General features: G+C 35.7%; 1 protein-coding gene across 1 annotated transcript; it reads right to left on the bottom strand.

Moving 5' to 3' along the window:
• Positions 1 to 5,693: 5,693 nt before the first annotated feature.
• On the bottom strand, positions 5,694 to 19,241 carry LOC18443896 (bifunctional pinoresinol-lariciresinol reductase). Its single transcript, XM_011628650.3, has 4 exons — positions 18,728 to 19,241; positions 9,193 to 9,433; positions 8,330 to 8,533; positions 5,694 to 6,129 (listed from the first exon to the last, which is right to left on the bottom strand). The coding sequence occupies exons 1-4, from the start codon at positions 19,061 to 19,063 to the stop codon at positions 5,966 to 5,968; spliced, it is 945 nt and encodes a 314-aa protein (XP_011626952.1). The 5' UTR covers positions 19,064 to 19,241; the 3' UTR covers positions 5,694 to 5,965.
• Positions 19,242 to 20,451: the final 1,210 nt, after the last annotated feature.

The raw sequence follows: 20,451 nt of genomic DNA, 5'->3' as shown, positions 1-20,451 counted from the left end.
AATTATGAACGCATTGTACATAATTCTCCTTAATCTAATTCCTAACCAAAATCCCAATATCCCTTAGGATTCTCAAATAACATAAACTAATACATGGACTCTTTTCTAATAAGATAAGACATGTCTCTTTTATTTTCAACACAGCAACTAATTGAAACAGAAAGCTAAAAGTTAATGATGATTATTCATGTATAGGTCATAAATGGCATCGATTGGGTGACAAACCAAAATGTCCACAGTGTGGAAAATTCAGATTTAAGGCTCAAGGCCTTAGTGGGATTCATCTACCCAAACCCTGCATGATAGTTTACTTCAACTAGCCAATGGAAGAGTTGGTAAATGTCCAAAGATATTCTACTCCCTCGAAAGTAGAATGTGCATTTACTCCCTTGGGTAAACCCCGACCTAGAATTACTTTGGACTCTACCACCTCAACAAATAGATTAAGCTCCATAAAAAAAAAAAATTGCAATTGTACCTTCTATGCACATCAAAAAAATAAGGAAAAATATACAAAGAGACTACCTCAAGCTATCCAATTTAACATCTAATGGGTGGATTTAAAAGTGTCATTGAATAAATAAGGATGCCACAATCATTCTTGTCCCTTAAATTTCAAAATGGGTGGATGTAAAAGTGTCATTGAATAAATACAAAGTTCCAGAAACAAAATTCTCGAACTTCGTGGCTCACCCGTAGCCATCTAATTTGACATCTAATGAGTGGGAGTAGTTCTGTCCTCCTTGTGATAGAGATAAACGATCTCTTTGTAGACAATCCAAAAAAGTAATGTATCGAGATTGAATAGAGACTATCCAATTTTTAAATGATAAGATCTAATTGTTAGATAACTCAAATTTCAAAAACCTTTTGCTGATAATAATTATCTTGTAGTTATAAAGTGGTTCCCAAAATTTCAGATTGAAAAAGTCCTCTCAAGTAAGTGTTCTGACCGGGAGTAGAAAATAAACTATGCTCCGGGGGGAGCATAATATGCATCCTCTTGTAACAAACAAAAAGTACAGCATAGTGGATTATTTTTTTTTCTATTTCGTCCAAATGCCCATGTGGTAGAGCTGCACCACAATTGAGAGTGGAGACAAGCGATGGCCCACTCGACTCTATCCAAATTGATTCATTATTAAAAATCATCAAATCCCTACTCTCTCTCTCTAGTCCATGAGAGTGAAGCCCAAGGTATTAATTTTTTCCTCCTGGAAAATATTATAAAAATAAGGCATGGCATGGGGATTGGAAGTAGGAAACAGTTATGGCAGCCTCATGGCAAAGGCCCTCTATTAGATGAATATGTTCGAATTGGAAGTGGGAAACAGTGGTTCGAATTGGAAGTGGGAAACAGTTATGGCAATGCATAGTGCAAGTGGAAGTGGGAAACAGTGGTTCGAATTGGAAGTGGGAAACAGTTATGGCAATGCATAGTGCAAGTGGAAGTGGGAAACAGTGGTTCGAATTGGAAGTGGGAAACAGTTATGGCAATGCATAGTGCAAGTGGAAGTGGGAAACAGTGGTTCGAATTGGAAGTGGGAAACAGTTATGGCAATGCATAGTGCATGTGGAAGTGGGAAACATTTATCGCAATGCATGGTGGAAGGCCTTATGGCAAAGGCCGCATAGTGGAAGGCCTTAGGGCAACGCATAGTGGAAGGCCTGCCTTATGGCAAAGGCCCTCTATTAGATGATGGCACATGCTTGGAGAGAAAAAGAGAGAAATTCTATTTTGTAAATTATTTCCCCCACAAGGAATGCTCGGAGAGAAAGAGAAAGAAATTCTATTTTGTAAATTATTTCCCCCAAAAGGAATGCTTGAAGAGAAAGAAAGGGAAATTCTATTTTGTAAATTATTTCCCCTACAAGGAATGCTCGGAGAGAAATTTTATTTTGTAAATTATTTACCCCACAAGGATCATTGGTTTTCTTATGAGCTTGGATCGCATTTATTTTTTTCAGGTGAGTCAGTGGGAGAGAGCTTTTACATAATTGAGTTTAAGACATAACATTGCAAATCGTCAAGCGCTAACCAATTAAACTCAGGCTATTTTCTTAAGCTTAAATTGCATTCACGCAATACATAAAGCATTATCATTATTAACACATTTCTCAATGAAGAGAAAACGACGTATGGATCATATTGAGGGATGTCAATTACAAAATAAAACGTATTGTTCCCAAATTATAGGTAGCATCTACCCCATACGAGGTTTTTTTTTTTTTTTTTTCTCAAGTTACCGTGTCCAAGGATTAATTGGTTTTTTTTTTTTTTTTGTAAACGATCAGCGCCCCACAATTGGTTTTTTTTTCGTTTAAACGATCAGAGCCCCATATTTGGTTTTTTTTTGTTTAAACGATCAGAGCCCCACATTTTGTTCCCCTACCTGCAATCTCTGCAAGTTTCTCTCGTTCCTCAAGAGAAAAACCCCTAGAATGGACGCAGTTAGCCCAAGTTAAGCCCAAAGCAGGGCAAACCTTTCTCCCTAGAATTTCGACGCTAAAGCCTTGAGCTTTGAAGCGATCGTAGGGCAAAGCTTTCTCAACGCTAATGCCTAGAGCTTTGAAGCGATCTTAGGGCAAACCTTTCTCCCTTGAATTTCGACGCTAAAGCCTTGAGCTTTGAAGCGATCTTGAAGAAGAGAGAAGACCTTCGAAACAGATCAGCTAGGTGGTTGTCGAACTCAGACCTGAAAAGGGTAGCAACGGAGTCCAATACCACCAGCTTCATAGGCCTTATCAGAGGCTGAGAAATTAGGGTTTCGACTCGAAAGCATGGCAGGTGAAGTTCAGGAGTTGTAAAATTGAGCCATTAGAATCCCCTTTCTTCGCTGCATCGCCATCCTCTGAAGAATCCATAACCAGCTCTCTAAGACCAGTTAATGGCGAATTAGGGTTATTACAAGCGCGAACAGGCTTGCAATGTGGGAGAGAGAGTTAATTCTTCTTTTGGAATGGAGGGAAATGATGCCATTGTTATTTCATGGTAGGCATGATGTCCTGCCATGCTCAAACTTGATCCAGGATTAGGGTTAGAGGAATGGGTTTCAGGGTTTCTTCTCCTTCTTGCTCTAAAGCAAACGTAGACATTGGGTTATCTCATGATTCTGCTTTGTTGTTTTTAAGAGAAAGAGTGTGTTTATGGGTTTAGCTTTCGAAGTTTTAATGGTGAAAGAGAAAAAAAAGGGTAACGTAGGGGAGTTTGGATGTTTAGAGAGTGAGAGAAAGAAGTTGTTAGGTATATCGAAAAACTGACGGTGAACTTCAAACTTAAAAAATTTTAAAAACTTAAAAGAGCTGTTCGGTATTTTAAACATTGGGCAACTTTTTTTCATTTAAACCTAAGAAAAACCACCTGGGTTTACCAGACAATGGGGTAATTTTTCTCCCATTTTGTAATAGACCTCAATATGATCTGTACATAATTTTCTCATAAATAAAATTCAAGTCCATCATTTTCCATAAATCCTGTAACCTAATCCCTAGTCCACAATCCCACATAAAAAGAGATTCAAGCAAGTATATAGAACAGGAATCGTCTTCAACTGGAACATTCCATTACACGCATAACCCTTTTTAGTTATATCAGAGCATCCATTCGACCCACTCCTTCCAAAAACAAGCTTAAACCCCTGGGACGGGCAATCTAGGCTTCATTCTATCTGATAACTCCTTAAAAGGCATGGTAGATGATGATGTTTTCTAGTAGACGATGGCTAGCCAACCACGGAAGTGCAGGATTGTCTTCTCGGAAAGAAAGCCGGTAACAGATGCGTTAGAAAACTGCCACAAGTGATGGAAGGTCTCAAAAAGGACCTCAAATTGCTAGTCATTAGGGTCAATTTTGGAGGATCATCCTGCCGGAAGATCTCAAATAGTGGTGGAGGACCTAACAAATAAAAGACATGAGCATTAGGACAGGTTACAACCCAAAACATGCGAGTGAATGGATAATAAGGGATGTGGTTTAAAGCCTATCATGAAGAATGCAGACTGCCCCCAAAATGGGCTAGGGTTAATCCAAGGAGCTCACAAGATACTTCCCAAAAATCAGGCCATTAACCTATGGGAGGCCATGAACAATAACCTGGGTAGCATGGAAAAATAGGTCAATTTACAAAGAGACCCCCAGAAACCGATACCTAACCGAACCAGAATTTTGAGGGACAATAGCAAAGTCCTCAAAAAGCTTAACATTCCCATATCATTTGGTACCATTTTAAAAAAGAATTTCTTAGTAGCATAATATTCATTTGTTTCCTGAGTACCAGGCATGAAGGCCAAAAGGGCAGCAAAAAATAGCTTGAAATCCCCATTTTGTTTTGGCGATTTCTCCCAAATCCTATAGTGAAACTGGCTGAATTTGGATATGTTGTTCCTTTCTGCGGATCGTCAAAAACTGCAGCCCGTTCAGCCATTGTTGCGGGTCATCAAACACATGCTCCCTTCTTTTGTAACTGCAGCAACGACCTCTTCAAGCTCCACAAAAACCAACTGCCATCTCAGTTGATGCTGCGCTCCTCTTCTCCTCAGCTATCCTAGTCGCCACTATCTTAGTTGCTGCCTTCAGATCTGAGCTCGCTATAGAGAGAGAGAGTCATTGCCCTCTTGATGTCACCTCCCTCTCTCTCTAAAACGGTGCTTTACCAATAGGCCACCTGCCATTGCCCATTGCTTTAGGTTTTTGAGATACTTTGTGACCAGCAAATCTGTAGATCGGCAAGCACGAGAGGATTGGGGCATGCCACTGTCACATTTTTCGTTGCCACATAACCCTTTGTGATCGAGCTTTCCTTTGATGTGGGACTCTTGTTGAGCCAAATCTGAAACTTGCTTCTAAATCTACTTTTGAAAAATGGCTTCTGAAAATGGCCAACCTGCCCTATATGAAAAACTGCCTCTCTTCCTGTTTTTGCCTGTGGATCTTGATCTCAGGGTCCTGATCTATCTGAAATCTCACCCATCCACTCTAAACAATCAATTTAAGGTGCACCTCAAAATTTTCACTAGAAGAGCTTATTTTGATGCCAAATTATCTTCAAATTGATCATCTGGACATCAATATGTTATGGACTTGAGAACGAAATAGATTTCAAGTTTTGCAAATAGTGCATCTTGTAATGCATTTTTGGACCGTTAATTTTCAAGATTTTCAAGTCTCCATAGATCTTGAAATTTTATAATTATAGATGAAAATATGTTTTAAGGCTATCACAAATAATTCAAGTATTGAAACCACATTTCTCGACACTATTTGAAGGTGAGACTTAATTTGACTGTTTAAAGCCTCGGCTCTGTACAAACCATAGCCATCAGTATATCTGAGAAGGGTAGATACAATATCCTATATTTTAGGATAAGTCTGGGTTTAATATAGGTATACGTGATTTATTTATATTATTGTCATCTCTATTTGTCTATATAAGATAAGTTTGTATATTCATATTAATTAATTAATGGACATTGAATCTCTTCAGAGAAATCTTAGACTCTTCTTCATAAGTAGTGTAAAGTAGACCTCAAGTGCCTTTGCACGAGTTGTACATTGTCCACAGGATCTTCTTACTCTTTTGTTCTATGAACACAAAGGAATATGCGTCACTCTCTCATTCGAAAAGGGCCAATGAGACTTAAAAATTGACTTCTCTCTGAAATATGATAAAAATACTTTATAAAATCATAGTGAGTATGTAAATTCTTTTGAAATAAATCAAGGTGTTCTCCAATACAAATATGCTTGCTACTTATTTGACATCCTCAAATTTATGTTACATGCACATATATGTTTTGAGAGAGAGAGAGAGAGAGAGAGAAATTACATATAGTGCACAGCTGAAACCAATCCTTATTTGTCAAACACATAAATAATGCAAATAGGGTAACCTTTAACCTTTGTGCAGTTGCAGTAAAATTCCAGCTTTGAATTTATTGGGACATAAGAAAGAAGGTAATAGTGACATTAGAGATACTGCTTGAGGTAATCTCTCATGCGGATGTAATTGATATCTGGATACAATTGAGATGCCTCCACGCCTTCCTCTCCAATCTCAAAATTAGTCAAACAACCTTCGCATAGAACATGGTAGAAATGCCCCATGCCTACTTGTTGTGCAAGTTCCTCACCTGCATGCATGCATTAAACACTTGAAATCAAACAATCTCTCTCTCTCTCTCTAAAAATAAATTTTATAATCATTCTCAACAGGATTTTTGGGCATTTACTTCCATTTGTTAGAGTTGAGGAATGATTGACATGAGTGTTGCTAGCTGACAGCTGACCACTATTGTAATGTAGCATACATTGTAATATGCTGATTCTATCATACTTATCATATGCTATTTTAAAAACCGGCAAACCAGCTCAGAATCCAGTCAAGACCCCCAAGATTCGGTTTCACAAGTTTTTTTTTTTTTTTTAAACACGAAAAAAACCCGGAGATCGAGCAACTAGTATGAAACCTACAATGTTATCTCCACCGTCCAACTAAGCTCGGTAATTTCAAGCAGACATGAGGGCTTGCCCATATAGAAACCACGTCCTCTGTAGAGTAATTAACATAAAGGACCTAGTTTCTATATGGCCAAGCCTGTATATGTAGAAATGCGGGCCTATTAATAAATTTATTTTTGTGATGGATTTTTGGATTTAATTTTTAAGGACATGTAATCTCTAACATGAAGATCATGAATATGAAAAAATATGCAAATTTTAAAATATTAGAAATAATAATTCTAGTATCAAAGCATTTGGACCGTTAGTTTCCATTGTTTTTAGATGAAACACCTACTTGCATCCATCTTTAAGATGGATGCTTTACACTTTTTGGATGGCATGTGTAGTCATACTGTCCAGCCCACAAAAAAGCAATTTTCCAATACAAAAATATCTTTTGGTTCTCTTTATATATATATATATTGCCAAAATACCCCTTTATTCGGTATTCTAAGTATTTGATTATATGTTTGCAAAAGTTAATATCTTTAGTACTCACAGTACGAAACTAGCTTAGAAATTAACCTAAAAAATAAGGGAAAGTATATAATGAGACTATTTACCTTTGGTACAAAATGGTCGCAATTAATCTTAACCATGACCATTGGATGGTTGCATTTATTTTATTGACCAAGCTCAAAGTACAAAAGAAATTATCTCAAACTTTGTGACACATCCAAACTATCAGATTTCACATTGAATGGTTATAAGTAAATGTGACATCCTATACCAAAGGTAAATGGTCTCATTGTATACAATCCCTAAAAATAAATTACATACTCAGAGTACCGAAAAATGTATATTTGCAAAATCAAACATCTTTATACTCAAAGTACCAAACTAGGTTAAAAACTAAGCCCAAAAACAAATTCGGTACTCAAGAGTATGGAAGTGGGTTAAAAATTAAGCCTAAAAAAACTGTAAGGAAGAAGTTTATATAGAGCCGAGGCTATAAACAATCAAATTAGAGCGCATCTCAAAAATTTCACTAGAAGAGAGGTTGTTTTGATGCCCAAATATCCTCAAACTGGTCATCTTGACATCAAGATGCATGGAAATGAAAAAAAAAAAGATTTGAAGTTTCGAAAATAATGCATATTGTAATGCAGTTTTGGATCACCAATTTTCAAGGTTTTGAAGTTTACGTAGATCTGCTCGATATACACTATTTTTTAAGCTTTAAATTCTATAATTATATTTTAAGGCTATCACAAAGATTTTCAGTATTGAAACCATATTTCTCGACACTATTTGAAGGTGCACTCTACTTTGATTGTTTAGAGCCACGGCTCTATACAAACTGCACCCTTATATCATTCGTAAAAATTATCCATAGAAGTCAACGATATTTCTCAACTATAAGGCAGTGCGACTTCACCTGTGAAGAATAACATCATCTATAAACCATGTTTAACTCTTGCCATTTTCTAACAATTGCCCTTGTTATTTTCTAAACCTATTAATTGTGGTTGTGGTTTGCATAAGGTTGAAACCCTAAACAATCAAAATAAAGAGTACATCCAAACTTTATCGGAAGATTCAATTTTGGTGTAGAAAATTCTTAGAAAGACATGAGAGTCCATGTATCTCTAATTGTAAAATTTTAAATTTTAAAAATAATTCAAATCAAGTAGATCTCTACCACAAGAAAATTTTGATGTCGAGATGATCAATTAGATGGTAACCCACATCAAAAAATAGCCTTTTCGATTGATTTTTAAAGTGTACCTTACTTCTACAGTATAAGGTATCAATCTTAAATAAACTTTTCTATTAATTGTTCTTTTTACAAAACCTTGAGTGGACACACATAAACACAAAGAGGCATACCTTTCATGGAGTCTAGAAACTCTTGCTCAGGCACCTGTATCTTTTCAAGGGTTTTACCAATGAGGCTCTCCCATATCTCCACCAACTCCCTTTGAGAGAGGATGTTTTCTTGGGGTCTCAAATAAACAGTCTTGTTTAGAGTTCGAGGTTCGTCTATCGCTTTTATAGTGTAAGCAGCAACATCATCTTCGTCTACAAATATAGCTGTTTACTCCATACACGATTAGTCCTCTACTTGGAAAATAAATTTGGAAACTGATCGTAATTCTCAAGTTATATAATCAACAGTATGCGTAATGTACATGTGCATGTAACACCCTTAATCCAAGAATGGAGAACAATGAACGTTAGTTAGGCATCAAGAATTGTAGATTGTTGATGTGTGCGAATGCTAGACTTGAAACAACCAAAGATTTTTTTTTTTTTTTTCTTTTGGGATTGTATACAATAAGACTATTCACTTTTGATACAAAGAGATCACAATCACTTGTTGTTATTAGATATAAAATTTGATGAATTGAAATGTGTTACAATATTTAAAAATTTTGTTTTTGTATGTTATATTTAATTAATTACATGTCTCTAACCACTCAATTTTACATCTAATGATCAATTATGATTGTGACTTCCTTCTATCAAAAGAGATGATCTCATTATATAAATTTCGTTTTAAATAATACACAAAGTATTAATCTTTTCTAACATCCCAAAAGTCCTTAATAGCCTCTCTCTCTCTCTCTTTGGAGTGAGTGTGTGTTCATCTCTCTCTCTCTTGGAGTGAGTGTGTCTTCATCTCTGTCTTATCATTCCAATTGGAGGGAGTTCTGCTATTTTCTTATTTATGCCTATGGAGAAAACGGTACCTTTGGTGTTTCCATCTCCTAAAATGATGACCCGCTCTCGAGAAGGCGTGATCCGGCCCACCTGGCACAAGCCCGCCCCAAGGTATCCGGAAAAACAATTGGCAGAAACGTAGGTGTGGGGAATCCCGGCCTCCTCTATCGCCTTTCGGACCACCATCTTCTCATCAAAGGTGATCCGACCCGGCGCAAGTGCATGAGCCATGCGTGCCGGGTCCATGCCGAACTCCGATGGCAGGAACCTCTGCAAAGCTCGGGCTTAGTTTGTTGTTCAAGAACTGGCCAAAATTCCATTTTCTTTGCAGGAAAAATCTCATAGCGAATACAAAAATGATAAGTTCTATTGACATTCCAAAGTGTTCTCTTCATGCCCTACAAATGAGTGAGTTCCGGTTAGTTTTGGAGGTGCATCATAGTCATGGTCTAGATAAATATGAAGTCCTCGACATAAAGAACACTTTCCACTGCCATCCTTCTAACAGTTTATTAGGACACGTTTATCTCGTTAGCTTAGGACAATATTGTTCATATATTCAGGGTGTACGAATAAAATCTCTACAAATTTATTTTGACTTCTGGCAAGAGCGAGAAGCAAACACTCCGTAGTAATGCTCTCTATTGTGAGAGATTTACTTCTCTTTCATCCCATTTAGCTCTACCCTCTAGGGGTGACAATGGACCAGACCCGACCCCGGATCCACCGGGTATAGCCGACACGGGTCCGGTAATGGGTCCAACACTTGGACCCGGTGGTTTGGGTCCTGGTCCGGTTGGACCTGACCCGCGCTAGATCCGTACCCGTAAACTGTTAGAGTTAAAATACTTCAAACCCTATACGTATTGGTGTATTAGGATAGTATACAATAAGAACTCGTAGTCATCTTTAGCTATTAAACGACAAATCAGATGACTTGAAATCTAATAGTGGATGATTATGACCTTGTTACCAGTAATGTGCGTATATGATAGTAAAAAATTGGAAAAAAAAACAAGAAAAAAAAAGTTCATAGTGATGATGGCAATGGATCTAACCCAAGACCCGACAGGTACGGGATATGGGTCCAACTTTTGGACCCAACGGGTTGTGTCTGGGTCCAAAAGTTGGACACAAATATTATTCAAGTTTGGGTCCGGGTCCAGCAGGACCCGACCTATTTTCATCCGTACTACCCCCAATCCCTGATTAGGGTCGACAACAGCTAGGTGACCAGGCCAGGAAAATGTAGGGCATGAGCAATAAAATGTGGTTCAAGAGTTAGGCCCGGGCCAACTATGGCATAGCCAATCGGGCAAAAGGCCAAGGCCACAACAAGGCTGCCTCAAGTTGGCCCAGCCCGACCTTCTTTTTGTCATATTCTTTCATTTCTTTATTAAAGTTTACGAGGCACTCCCATAGCCCGGCCAGGCATAGCCATTGTTGAGTGTGTGTGACCATTAAGGGTTGTATTAGTGCTTGTAATTAAACATTTGATATAGTGGAACTTGAACTCAGTAGAAGTATAGTCATGTGTGGATCATACTAAGCAAATGATGTTTGCTGATACTGGACTGAGATTGATATTTTAGGCCAGTTGGTTGGAAAAACCGTATGTTATCTGAGTACAGAGATTAAACCGATAAGGGTTATAATGGATCATTCCTTGATGATGTTGGAGTATGCCCAGATGAGTCCGTCGAATGACAGGGTGACCCTTGTGTGTGATGAAGGCCTTCAAAGACGGGGGTCAAAGCTTCTTCAACGTACCATCATACGGCATGCACATATGATAGTTCTATCGGAAAAGTGAATCACCTTTCGGGGTGAAGCTTGTGCATGTGCAATAGATTATCCCTATGCACCAAAAAGTTGTAGGCGCATCAGGTCTAGGTGATCTTGGAACATCTCTATGGGAGAACCTGAAATTCACAGACTGTGATTATGACCCCTTGCGCATGGGCTGACTTTAGTGATAGAGCCCCTGCATAGACTGTGGCTCATGGGAGACACTAAGTTAGTTTGAGAAAGCAAGTATGGACCGTAGTTCCAATGTAGAAGGTGTGCATTCATTTTTCATAAAAAAAATATTTAATTATATTTTTTTTGTTTTTTTTAGAATTGTTATTTGAATTTTTCTGAATGTCTGGATATTTTATTTATAAAATTTGGATTTATAAAAATAGAGATATTAAATTTACAATATTTTAATTATTCATATTGGATTTTATAAATTTTTAAAAATCATAATTTATTTTAATATTGCATGGGAAGCTCAATAATATATACGAGCCCACCGTGGTATTTGGCAGGGCCCATGGAAGCCACCACAGAGTGGCATGCCCCACTCCTTGCACTTTTTATTTTATTGGATCAAGCTAGAAGGCTTGAGGGAAAAGATTTGATGTTTTTGAAAGCCTTTGTTTGGAGGAAGCTTTGAAATCAAATTTGGAAAGTGTGAATATCCTTGTGTATGAAAATAAGAAAGCACAATATTATTATTAATATTTTATATTTAAATTAATTGATGGAAAATAGTTTAGAAAATAGGGGATAAAAGTTCTAGCACCTTCCATATGAACTTAATGGCTAATCTATGTAATGGATGGCTCATATCTCTCAACCCACAAGTCACCCAAAGTCAATGGTGCATATTCAATCTCATAAAAGATGCAAACCATAAAAAACCTTAAACCCCTCGAAGCACTACAAGAAGGGGTGCCCCTCTCCTATATTTTTCACAGCTAATCTCTTCTCTCTCTCTTTCATAAAGATAATAGAGGGGCACGCCCCCAGCCATAGAGTCTCTCTTTCTCTTCTCCCTTAGGGGCATGCCCCACATAAAAGGTTTCTCTCTAGTTCATGAAGGGGGCACGCCCCAACCATTGAGATACTCTCTCTCTTCTTCCATAAACGGCACACCCCACCTACTTTGGTTGTCTCTCTCTTCTCACATCTCTCATGGCCTAATAGGTAAGGCTTGTAGTATGAGATGCTCTCTCTCTCTATTAGGTTATCAAGAGGTAAGCTTTTAGTTTGAGATTTGATCTTTGAATTCATATTCCATTGGAGGGTTTGGCCTATTTGATTTACCGTGATTGAGATTGAAGGTTGATCATTGATCTCGTGCTATTGAAGGTGGTGACTCGGTGTGGGGTGTAATAGGCCCTGTTGAGGAAATCTCCGATACTTTTTTTTTTGTTTCTTGCCATATTTGTTTATTATGTCTTTTATTATTCCCAAGCATAGTATTGTGTTTTTCTTTGATTAATAAAGAAAAGTTTTTAGTGGCATCAAGGTTTAGATCTTAGATTTGTTTTTCTTATTTTCTTTTGAAGTAAATTTATTGTAATGGATTACTTGTGAGTGGTCTAAGCCGAGAAGAAAAAAAAAAATGACAAAAAAAAAAAAAAATCATACTCTCCAACTAAGATCAAGTCCAACTTTCAACCGCTAGCCCTAATTCCGATTCTATGGACGCTCGACGAAGGAAAAAGAAAATAATTTCGTCCTAATTTACCATACCATTTTCCTGAAGTTGGAGATGCCTCCTTTCTTTTCTAAATTTCCTTCACCCAGTGTTTCACAGATAGGATAATAAAGAGCAAAGTAGAAAAGCAAATGGTCGCTTTCTATACTTTTTCATTTTATTTTTGTTTAGTATTTTAGTCGTAACTTTCAAGCGAGTTCACTATTGCCGTGGTTTTTGAATCATTAAAAAGCCTACGAAGTCCTCTAAATCTGAATCTTAGGATGGGTTTTAGGTTCGAATGTACTTGTATCATCAAAGTTTTTTTTCAATTAATTGGGATCAGCCACACGAATCTTGATTCACATATACATGTATAAGAGAAAAAAATCAAAAAATAACAACTTATATTTAAAATAAAATGACAATTAATCAATATAACTTACTACTTGTGTAATGGGTGACAGCTGCAAGCTATCTCAAAAGTGAAATATCTGTAGAGCTAAACATTTCTACAATTGTATATCGTTTTATATTCATATATTCTATGTGTACTTGTAATCCCCTATGTATCACCAAATGTTTCTTGATATTTTTCTGGCACACCTTCCCTTTGCTTACCATAAACATTTATGTCTCTCCCCAATCGTTTCTATGCACTTTATCGGTGTGTTTCCTCAAGTTCAGTGTCTTATCGTTTATATGTATAAAAAAAATTTTATGGAAGTATTTTCACATGAAAAGACTCTTTTATGTAACTAGGTATGGGAGCTTATTCACACCAATTGGCTGCCAATTGGTGTGAAAAACTACGTTGGAATCAATTGGTGCGATAAAAATCTCCATACCTCATAATCATACACGGATTTTTTTGTGTGGAAATACTTTTGCGAAAAAAATTTCACAAGTACCAAACATTCCCTTTAACTTTTTTCAGCTGCATTTTTTGCTTCCATTTCTTACTTTGTTTCTCATATTCATTTCTCAACCTGTGACCAATTTTTTCTTTTTATTTTTTTCTTTTTTTTAGTGGTAGGGTGGTTTAGTATTATAATCCTCAACAAAGAGGCCTTCTCTCGTACCCAATATTTTGTGCATGGTTGTGTATCGTTCATGCATATTATGGAGCAGCTTAATCGATATGAAAAGAGATGGTAGTTCGGTGATAAAAACTGTACTAAATCTGGTAAAGAAGTTCAAAGATCTTAACTTAATACTGTGCTATGGAAAGCTGAAGGAATCTAAAGGTCATGATTTCTTGCTCTCTCGAAGTCTGGATCGAGGTGACAGTGAGACAAGAACAGTGGGAAACTGTTTCAAAATAGGGATCTAAACGAGGATTCAGATTGAAACTGGTGGGTGGGCGATCTAGGAAAAGTTTATGTAAGGTTGCAACCTTAAAATATAGAACTACGGATGCACCTCAAAAATCCATCGAAAAAGGTTGTTTTAATGTTGAAACACTTTGTGATTGATCATCTCGACATCGAGATGTATGACTATGAAAAATAAAAAGATTTGGAGCCTCAAAAATAGTGCATCTTACAACATATTATCTACACCGTCCATTTTCAAATTTTCTATATGTTTATAGATCTACTTGATTTTAACCATTTTTAAAATTTAAAATATTATAATTAGGTATAAAAATAGATTTTGAGATAATCCTACAACTATTTTACTTCAAAATTATATATTATGATAAAATTTGAAGGTGCACCTTAGTTGGATTGTTTAAAGTTGCAACCTTATGGAAACCACACCCTTCAAAAATTCTCTCTCTATCAAGTGATTTTTTGAAGTGTTTCAAAAACTATCTCTCAAGAATTGCCCGACATGTGACCTACAATTCCAAGTTGAAAACCCCATGACTGCCTGAGTATCCCAGTTTTCCAATTCTTTTCTCCAAATTTTGTGAAATATAGCCGAGTCCGACTCGGTCCGGATATTTCATCAAAATTAGGATCGTTTAGTCATTTCAGAATTATGAGGGATTTATTGTAAATTTCCAGCATCATCTCCTTGCTTTTTGTACAAGCACCTGTTTTGATCACGCATCATGAAATTGAAAACGTTGATGTCTGAACGCAAGCATTGAAAAAGTAGTCCTGTTTTTTGAAAGGGCGTCTACCATAAAAAGCGCAGTAAAATTCATATATATATTCAGGTTTTTATAGATCAAAATTTCGATATTCCAATCTTTGCACTTCGTGTGAATCAATACCTCCAATCTTTCTGAATGGGTTCTGAAATACTCTGAATTGAACCCCCTAAACTAGATTTCAGTTCAGTTTAGATCTAGTTGAACCGAGCTCTTAAAATTTTCAACAAAAAGTGTTATGGTACTCAATATCTTATATATCCAAGTATTTGACTGGTTTTCCGTGGGAAGTAATCCTATAATTCAATAGAAAACTAAAAACTAGGCTCAAGAACAAATCTCTAACCAAGATCAAGCTTGGGCTTTGAAGAAATAGCAAGTTTGGAACGTCGGTCAAACCCTAGTTCGTAGATCACAGTATAAAAAATCCAATATTTATTTATTTTTTCTCTCGTATATGATCTTTTCAGTAGCTAGAGAATGCAAATACGATCCGAAACCATGAATTTCAAACCAAATGGGGGCTTAATTGAGGGGAAAATGTGAAAAAGGGGGGTTGGTTTGGTTTTCACGCCCTTTATAATTGTAATTTTTAGCTTGACAATTTTGATGAGTCTATCTAAAACTCTCCTGGACAAGCAAGGGGAATCCTACCAAGCACGAGTAACTCGGACGAGTCTGAATCTGAGAGTTTTCTAACATTGATCCTAATGCATTTTAGGTTTACTAAAAAAGATAAAAATCTATTTTCAAAAAGCAAAATCATTAAATTTGGGGATTAGCATGTGGGTTTCCAATGAAATCGGTATTATTCAAAATAAAAGAGACTACTTATAAGAGGGAGTGCCATATTTTTTTAGTAAAATTTCCTATCATACAAATCCAATCAAATTACAAAAGAAAATATTTGTTATAGGAAAGATAGATTAGGAGGCAGGTTACTTTGAACTACCACGAATATGAGGTTGGTTACTTTGAACTACCTCTTTCTAGTGCCCCCCAATAAGCACCCAACCCTAAAGTCTCTCTCCATAGGGCTCTACTCTAGTTGATGTTGTGTTATGTTAAGGCAATTAAAAAGATTATAATAAAGTATCTCTCTATGGGGTTCTACTCTTGTTGATGTAGCCTTTAGGACCTTTAAAGCCATAAAACAAGATTTGGAATCCCTCAATTGTAGTGAATGTTCACCTTAAATCTCAAATTGCACAAATTCGAAGGCTAATCTCATAAAACTCAGCCTTCCACTGGCTTGAAGTCACATTCCAGTCAAATTGAGGACCAAACCAAAGATGTGGTGACTGAAACTGAGCTCTCTCAGTTAGCCATGGCCCAAAGTCTCCCTTAACCTTTGTTCTTCAAAAACTCCTGCAAAGTTATGCAAGATCGCCAAAATGATGCTCAATGAACTTCTGGCTGACTACGAACGAACCTAGTTCATAGTCCAATGGCTACCTCCCAAGTTAAAAAGTTAAAAAAAATAAAACAAAGCTTCTAAGCCTTAGCATACAGACAATTCTGAGGTCAGAGATGGAGTCTCAAGCAAGTGGAAACGGCCAGGAGACGATTGCCATTCGTAATGTAAATCGGCTTTGGAGTGAATGCTGGACTTACACCAGGACTCTGGTCTACAACACAGAAAGCAGTATTGGTTTTGGAAGGCAAATAAAACTAATTCTGAATCGTTTTGAAATCAATTGAATATCTCCCTTACCTTCACTTTGGCTTAAAAATCAACCAAAATTATCATTTGATCCATGTAACCAAGAAAATATGGTTATTCACACGTTTCACTATCAAAATCAAGTGATGGAAGGTCAATGATGAAGACACTAAGGACTAGTGTTTGAAAAATCGCCGCGTCACCATGGACTCGATCGATTCGACACGGGAATTACCCCGTATTGATTCTAAGAAAAAACTGGAAACCGCACGTGTTTAGAAATAACTCGGGCGATTCTGACATCGCGAAACGGTTGATGCTGTCAGACCATGGGCGGTACAATTGTCACACGAATTTCACACACGTGCAATGTTTGTAACACGAGTTCTCGTACACGTGTCATTAATAACACAGGTTTCGCAACAGGCATGCACAGGCACGCCACGTGGGAAGCCACGACTACTTTTCCACGTGAGCGAAATTTCACGCTACCAATTTGTTATTTATGGAACCCAATCGTCTTTAAAATCTTCGATATGGGATATTAATTTACGCACTACGCAGGCTTGACAATGTTATATAATATATATTTTTATTATTACCAGCAAATAGAATGGCGGTCGGGTGGTCTAGGTGGTTATCGCTTCTATCCCTCTCTCAATGGTTCCAAGTTCGAAGGCCCCGGGCAGCAGCCCACCATCTAGTTTTATTTTTTTTATGTTCAAAAAAACAAAAAACGTTAAAAAAAAATTTATATTGACAAAAAAAATAAAAGTTACATTGACAAAAAGAGTTTAATCAAAAAATAAATAAGAGTTACATTGACAAAAAAAAAATAGGAAGAAGTTATTTGGACAAAAAAAAAAAGTTATCTTGACAAAAAAAATAAAAGTTATGACAAAAAATAAATAAAAGTTACATTGACAAAAAAATAAAAGTTACCTTAAGAAAAAAATTAATTTTTTCTTGAAAAAAATAAAAGTTACCTTAACAGAAAAATAAAATTTATCTTGATAAAAAAAAGGTTACCTGGGTAGCACCGTCTTCTTATTTTTCTTGTAAAAAATTAAAAAAAAAGGTAATAAAATAAGTATTTATTGTCAAAAAATAAATAAAAAATAATACAACAAGTATCATGCTTTTTAAGCGTGCATTTGAGCTGCGTTTATTCTAGAAACCTTAAAAATTTTGATTTTGAATCCTAAAAAATTAGATTTTTGAAAATCAGTACGCATTCTAATAATTTTTACATTAATAAACAAATTTTATATTTTATTTATTAATTTATTTACAATATAAATTATGTAATTTGCTTTTGTTTTTTACAGTTGTGAATATTATATTTTAAATTAGATGATATTATAATATATTTTGGATTTGTTATTATTTGTATAATAAAATAATTATAAAATGTAAACCAACAATTTCAATTTTAGTATATAAGATTATAGTTAGTTAGGTTGTAATAATTTTGGATTAATGTTAGTTAAGTTGTAATAATTTGTTTTTTTTTTTTTAGTCGATTAGGGTTTCTTTTCAATTCGAAATTTTGATGGCCATTTTTTAATCGATTTTATTCATTCTTTATTGTAGTTTATGTATGATTATATATTTCATACATGATAATTCTAAGATTTTTCTCTTGTGTGATATAAATTTAATTGTTAACATAAATTTATACAGGGAAAGAACGTCTCAATATTCACATATTGATGAAAAAAATGAAAGTTAATAATGTAGTACCCCCATTTCTTATTGGATTCCTAAAAAACAACATTTATAATGAATTTTAATAATTTTTTTAGATTTATTTAAAGGTTTAATCCAACCAATTCGGCCGATTCCTGATCCAAATCACTGATTCATCGATTCGAATGGGTTTTTGGAATGCCCGATCTGGGGCACCGATCCATTTTTTAAACCACTGGACCATGAACTTCTATGATCAAATAGATCAAATATTCTCTCCTAAATATGTCATAGATGTGCATATTAATTTCAAGGCCCCTAGATAACTGAAATTTCCTTGTGAAAAAGTCATCATTTTAACGCATTTCCCAGGAAATGAATTTCTCATGTAAAATAACAAACCTACTCTAGAAAATGTTTATAGTAACCAGAAATACCCTCAACCACCATTGCTCCAAGAAACTTGTACCAAATCCTATAGATGAAGCAAAATCAAAACAAAAATCCCAACTCTCAAATCCTAGGAATCAAGCATGTTCAAAGGCAAAAGATCTTCACCTTGAAAGCAACTCCAGAAGCTAAAATCAAAAGACAAAATAGTATATGAATCTAAATGACCAAATTGTGATGCACTCTACTTACCTTAACATGGCCAGCTTCTTTAATGGCCTCAACCAGCTTAAGCTGGAGAAGAATTTGGTGGCTTCGAATGTGAGCTCCAGAAATGGCTGATATGACCACATCCGCGAGTTTCACAGCCTCGACGAGGCTTTGGTGGTCACTGAATGAGGCCTCAACAAGGTGAGCTCCTTGTTTCTTGAAAGATAAAAGCATTTGGAGCTTGTCGATGTCTAGCCCTATTTCTGCCCTCTGAAGAACGTAGGTGGGGTGCCCGGCTTCGAGGCTCGCCTTCACAATTCTCCGGCCAATGTACCCTGTGCCACCCACCACCAACACTCTACTTTTTTCCATTTCCATCTCTCTCTCTCTCTCTCTCTCTCTCTCTCTCTCTCTCTCTCTCTCTCTCTCTCTCTCTCTCTCTCTCTCTCTCTCTCTCTCTCTCTCTCTCTCTCTCTCTCTCTCTCTCTCTCTCTCTCTCTCTCTCTCTCTCTCTCTCTCTCTCTCTCTCTCTCTCTCTCTCTCTCTCTCTCTCTCTCTCTGGCAATGGAGGAAACCACCTCTGGTATTTATAGGAAGTGGGAGCATTTTTTTAAGTTTTGAGGTGACTTGAGGCCTTTTGATAAATGGGAAATCTTTTGAGACATCTTTAGCATTTTTAAACAGGTTTATGAGTAGATGGACAAAGTTTCTATGAGTCCTAGGACTCATATAGATATGCGGCCTTTTTTATGATCAAAGATAGATTTTGACCTTATTTTAATGTATATATATATATATATGGTTTTGGTAGTCTACACCATTTGGTGGTGTAGACCTGCTCAATATTTGTTTACACTAAAATACTCTTGAATTGTAATACAAAATTTTTCAAGTAGGGGATTTTTTGTCATTTAAAAAGGTAAAATGGATATTTTTATAATAAAATAATGGCATTCTATTAATAGTTAAAAACAATTAATGTATCTTGTGGGTGATGTCACACACTATATCATGATGCCATTGTCCACTATTGTTAATAAATGATTTTGTTTCTATTAAGAATTTCTAATTTACCCTTAACTAATTACTTAAAATATCCCTAAACAAAAAGTTACTATACTATAGGATAAGGGTATTTAAATGTCTAAAAAAGTCGAGCACTTTAAGGGTCTACACCACAAGTGGTGTAGCCTAACAAAACCCATATATATATATATATATATATATATAAGGTTGCAACCTTATAATGTAGATCTACTGATGCACCTCAAAAATCCATCGGAAAATGTAGTTTTAATGTTGAAAAACCCTTTAGTTGATCATCTGACATCGAGATGTATGACCATAAAAAATAAAAAAATTTTAAGTCTCAGAAATAGTGCATTTTACAACATATTATCTACACCGTCCATTTTCAAGATTTTCATATGTTTATATATCTACTTGATTTTAAGCACTTTTTAAATTTAAAATTTTATAATTAGATATAAAAATAGATTTTGAGATAATCCTAAGCATATTTTACATCAAAATTATATACTATGATAAAATTTGAAGACGCACCTTACCTCTATAGCTATGGATGCATCCATATGCCAAATGCATCCATATATATAACCTCTAACATGGAGACCATTAATAAGTAGAAAAAAATATTTAAAAACTAAAAAATGATAATTTTAACTGAAAAAATGATAATTTTTTGAAAAAAAATTTTGAACTGTTAGATTTTAATTTTTTAGGAGATATGTGATACCTTGGGGATG

The sequence above is a fragment of the Amborella trichopoda genome, chromosome 3 (genome assembly GCF_054954075.1).
Source record: "Amborella trichopoda isolate Santa Cruz 75 chromosome 3, AtrichopodaSantaCruz75HAP2 v2.0, whole genome shotgun sequence".
Classification (NCBI taxonomy): domain Eukaryota; kingdom Viridiplantae; phylum Streptophyta; class Magnoliopsida; order Amborellales; family Amborellaceae; genus Amborella; species Amborella trichopoda.
The sequence above is the reverse complement of the archived record's forward strand: the minus strand, read 5'-3'. Positions and strand labels throughout refer to the sequence as shown.